General features: G+C 36.0%; 2 protein-coding genes across 3 annotated transcripts in view; one reads left to right on the forward strand and one right to left on the reverse strand.

The window, feature by feature from the left end:
• The window catches only part of LOC138049367 (myotubularin-related protein 10-like), an 11,380-nt gene extending 7,376 nt beyond the window's left edge, over positions 1-4,004 (reverse strand). The window contains exons 1-2 of one of the 2 annotated variants that reach the window (XM_068895617.1): positions 3,744-4,004; positions 1-780 (exon numbers count right to left, since the gene is read on the reverse strand). The exon at positions 1-780 is cut by the window's left edge and continues 83 nt beyond it. In XM_068895617.1, coding sequence (XP_068751718.1) covers positions 1-771 — 771 coding nt within the window. In that variant the 5' untranslated portion in view covers positions 772-780; positions 3,744-4,004. Of the gene's footprint in view, positions 781-3,355; positions 3,495-3,743 lie in introns of those variants that run through there. The other variant, XM_068895616.1, reaches the window with a different exon arrangement.
• A 278-nt stretch (positions 4,005-4,282) lies between these two features.
• Positions 4,283-5,000, forward strand: part of LOC138049369 (protein PALS2-like) — a 24,545-nt gene continuing 23,827 nt past the window's right edge. Inside the window, exon 1 of the mRNA XM_068895619.1 lies at positions 4,283-4,406. Coding sequence (XP_068751720.1) covers positions 4,364-4,406 — 43 coding nt within the window. The 5' untranslated portion in view covers positions 4,283-4,363. The remainder of the gene's footprint in view (positions 4,407-5,000) is intronic.

A 5,000-nucleotide genomic window follows, 5' to 3' on the forward strand; every position in this document is an offset into this window, starting at 1 on the left:
CAGTGACATCCTGTTGATGTCCGAGTCTGACAATGACTCCAGAACAACAAACATTTCTGGCAGAGAAGGACAGGTTTGAAACTTGCCATTTACAGTTGCCACTCGCCATGTGTCATCAACGCTGAGTCTTTCTAACTCGCTCAACCAGTCAGGAAGGCTTCTGAATGTTGGTACGGTACTCTGTTGACCTTTAGCATTGTCGTCTTGCACATTTTGATCAATACTGTATGGGAATGCAAATAGTAGTATAAGAGAGCTTGGTGCCTGGTAATGTGCAATTGCATTCACCATTTTGACATGATCTTTTTTGGGGGTGAACTTCAACCCAAACCTCACCACTCTGAAGTCCTTGCAGCAAATTTCAAGTGAATGAACTTTTGATGACGTCCGAGACCCTGGACGCACTTTCTTTACTTTTGACCCCTCAGCAGTTGAGCTGGCGTAATAGAAGATGTCTGTTATACAAGTCTGCGGGATGTACAACTCTCTTTGCATATCTGAATACATTTCTGCAGCTTCTGATAAGTCTGGATTGGATTGAAACACTGAATTGAGTTGTGTTTTACCAATGGGACTCCTTGTTAAAAACGACAGGCGAAAGTTTGTTGCATAGAGCACTCCTGAAATCCCAGATTTTCTGTCTGCCATTGTCTGGAATCTCAGCACGTTTATGGCTTTGGCGACAACAATCTCACCAGGTAGCAATGATGGTTCAGGGTAGCCATCATCTGATAATGGCGACTCGCTAAGCAAAACAGCCATTTTCTTCATCACTTGTTCCTGAAAATATATGAATAAATAACTAACATTATTATTTCGCTATTACGCCATTTTACAACATTTGGTCGTGATGAGAACACACAAAATATGAGATGGTAATACACTGTAGTGTCCTGTCTTGAATGGTTTAAAGCAGAGAAAATACAGATGGAACAGGCATTTTTCAACAAAAGAAATTGTTTTCAACACGATGCAAAGCCCAAGAATCTAGCTTGCCATCACTTGTCACTCGTCACTTTATTTATCCAATCAAAGAAAGGGCATTTGAATGGTTTTGTCTGGATTGTTTTTGTCATTCACACACACACCTCAGTCAATGCAGGAAGAAGCCAAAATACTAGAAATTGGCATAATGGTGGAATAATAAATCTGTTATTGAAAGGTTTGTCACATAACACATGCGGACATTTTGTTTGTTGCTCATATTTTTCCTTGTCCCTTTAGGGAACAGAAAAATACCCCGCAACTCAAAAGGGGGGTCAATGGATTAAGACCTTTTTTGCTCTTAGGAATGGCTATCATTGGTAGTGCAAGCCTGAAGCACATTAAATAACACTCAATTACATCTTGCTGTTATAGTAGAACAATTAAGCCACAAAATAATATCAATTAACAAGTTGGATACATTTTTGCATATGGCCTGTGCTTTATGCTGGTGTCCATAGAGAAAACCAGTCTTTAGCTTTCTTTAGCTATACTCTCTAGCAATCTCATATTTTACAACAAATATTACTTGTCAATGGGTAATTTAAATCCTTGCAGTACAGTGTGCGCAGTTACTGTCTCAATCCTTTAAATTGACATTCTACGCATTGCATCAACCTATATCAACTACCTAGTAGCCCTGAGCAGAGAGGGTTACCGGTAAGTATGTACACATATATCACCTACTTTCCATAAATTCAAGAGCCACACACTGACAATTTCATGGCTCAAGGGAGCCCTTATGGTCTATGAAGTTTTTTTTTTAATTACGTGCAAACAAGTCCTTGCAAATTCCTTTAAAATACTGGGGGATCACTTGTGATCAAAAAAATTTGAAATTCTGCCCATCCAAATTCAACCTGACTTATCATGTGGTTTATTAAATGATGCTCATGTGAATGCTTTAGGTACATGTAGGTCAATTCAAATTGTTTCGTCCCAGAACAGTGTTTTGCTTCCACACAATAGCTGATCAGTTTCACATCATAAGTTAAACTACTTAAAGTCTACAAACTGGGATCAAAACCTAGACTTCTATAATGTTAAATCACATATTGGAGCTAAGACTTAAGATGTTAGACTTGAATTATGAAGAATTTCTTACACTGAAGCAACCCTAATTCATTGGAAAGCTTTTTATACTTGTTAAGTTGTTAACAAGTTACATCTTCAATAGGTCCTCTCAAAATCTCTGGTACGCTTCACTCAAAAACAGTCCTCTTCCATAAATTAACTTATTAACTTAAGATTACTTGCCTTGTGGAACAAATATTCTTTGTTTTTGATGGAAACAATAAAGAAAAAATCTACCATGGAACAAAATGACTGGATATTATACAACTGACTTTGAAGCCAAAAATTGCAAGAGCAGAATCTGACTCCAAAATCAAAGCCAAAATTATTGTTGGTTGACTAAACTAAAATTGCTTGCATTGGTACTGAAATTTATTGAATACTGTATCATCAGCATTCGCTGACTTTGACCATCACTCTGTTTCAACTAAAAATCATCAGATCGGATATTGTTATTAATTAAGCAACTCTAAAGCTCCATATAAGGAAATTGCTTTTGACTGGAAGTCTGGAAAGGCTTCAGACGTGAATTCTAAGAAAAAGTGAGTGAGAAGAAACTAAGTAAGAAAAGAGAAATAATAATTAATGTTGAATGTATGTATTACATTATTTCTGGATGTCAGGTTGCCAGTTTAAATTCTTGAATGGTACATTTCTTTACTTAAAGTTTTATTGCAAATGGCACATAATTATAATATAATATTTGTTTAAATGAAGGGGGGAAAGTGTTTGAAAGAAAAGATTTTCTGGACAACATTATCTTTGAACTGACAAATAAATTATTTAAGTTAAGCCATGCCAGCTGTGAAGTTACCACCCAACATGAATAGATCAAGTATTTTTTTTATTTGTCATGTGCAAAATAAAATCTTAGTTTAAAATTTCTTGCAGATTTTAATGGAGTATAAAAGAAAGCTAAAAATAAAAAGATTATTTCATTTCTCTTTCAAATCAGAATTGCAATGGGTTTATGGCAGGATTACTATTGACTAAAACCTATTTATAAACCATTGTAATTGTATGCCTGGAATAATATGGCCGAGTTGCTCAAAGACATTTGAAATATCAACATAAAAATAAGATAACATGTCGAATGAAAGGGTGTGTTTTTTAAGCTTATCAAAAATTAAAGATAACTTAAAACTGATCGAGTTTACCGAAAATTAAAAGCACAATGGAGACACTAAGAAGCCAACATTGTTTTTCGTAATAATGAAGAAGAAAATTTCCTATTAGTGCACTATTAAAGGTTACAAGTATTTTTCAAGTGGTACGAACAAAAATGAATAGCATTTACCATATAGCAGTAAATCCGTGATCACATAATTCGATCTTCCCTGGTTTGAGGAGAGTGGACATTCTTCAATTCAACTTCGAGTAAGTTGCAAAATACGTCCCAAATTAACACTTTTTTCAGATCAAGATATTTGGCACTAATATCGAAAGCCAAGGGCGCAAAAAATTAAAAGCACAAAATATCGATCGCGCTGAAGAGGAAGCTGATTACTTAAAGGCCTTATTAGTTCACGATGCAACAGATTCTGCAGACGTCGAAATGCTTTCAGCTAACGTCTTCCGAATATTTAGAGCGGATTCGTCCGTATCCCACGTTAAGAGGATTATAAAATAACGACATTTTTTTAACAGCAAAATCGGGCGTCTGCAAACGTTGTTTCCTTACTTACTTTACGCTGAAGTACAAATATTTCTCCTTGCGGCCATAAATTACATCTAGAATTCCTCAGGACAGCTGAAGCGAACCTTCGCTTTCGAGGCCAAAATGTGAATCTGCATTCTTCATGAGAATTGCCGTGATCGTGGAAGAAATGTCGATGGTCTGTCTGATGGAATGGAGAGCAAGATCTCCAAACGTAAACAAGTCTTAATTGAAAGGCGTATCTATTTCCAGAAGAATGCACACGATTGATGGCAGCGAATTTCAAAATATTCTCTCGAAGGAACTGGAACGACAGAAAACATCCCCTCACTAGTAGGGTGAAAAGATTTTAAATTTATAATGCAGCGAAATGAAAACTATGTTGAAATCAAATTAAAACACCCTAAGATCCTTCTTTACTTGAGATCCAAATTTACGGATCAAATCAGTGAAATTTATGTTGATTTTTTTGATGAAAAATGAAAATTTCAGTGGTCCCATGTTTGTAATGTGTTCATTGTCTGTGCACGTGACTATTTTCTGGTTGTGTGATTGGCATGTGCCTGTCTCATACTGATCTGGAGGGAAGCGTCGATTTCTTCTTCTCGTGCAAACTTCTTGCAAAACTTTAGCGGGAAATCCACGGAAATGGTGGTTCTTGGTGGGGCAGAGCAGGAAAGAAACTCGGAAGGTAATAAACAATGTATTCAGCTTGTGGTCTTTCAAAAACCAATTGCAAGCGTTATATCAAATTGTTGAATGGTTCGATATGGGGGAGTCCATTAAGCGATTTGATGTGTTGTACTTTTTGTTATTCGATTTGAACAAGATTTTTCGATCATCAAAAAGCCTCTTTCCGTAGGATTTATTTAGTATTAATTTTTAAAAAAGTGCAGTCTTAGATCAGACTACGGGATCTCGGATAATCTTATTTTGTGATGTGCAATTTTCGAAATTAAAATTCATGATAGGTGCGTGTTTATTTCAAGGTTTATTTCATTTGATGTGGTTCCCGCGGCGTATTTTATATGCAAACTGACTCAAACAGAGATTTTCAGAGAAAGGACTTTCTAATAAGCAATAGAATCTAACTAAAATTCTTAAAACGCGCTAACTATTTTTTTCAAGGCAACATGCATGCATTCATCTGCGGTCAAAGTTTGTTTTGGTCGATGTAAAGCATCAATTTCTTTCGAAACTGCATCGTGTACGATCAGTCAAGTCCTTCAGACATTTTTAGGGAAAAAAAAACACGTCATTTTTCACACATCCTGGAGGAAATTAA

Source organism: Montipora capricornis, chromosome 5 (assembly GCF_036669925.1).
Source record: "Montipora capricornis isolate CH-2021 chromosome 5, ASM3666992v2, whole genome shotgun sequence".
In the NCBI taxonomy this organism is placed as follows: Eukaryota; Metazoa; Cnidaria; class Anthozoa; order Scleractinia; family Acroporidae; genus Montipora; species Montipora capricornis.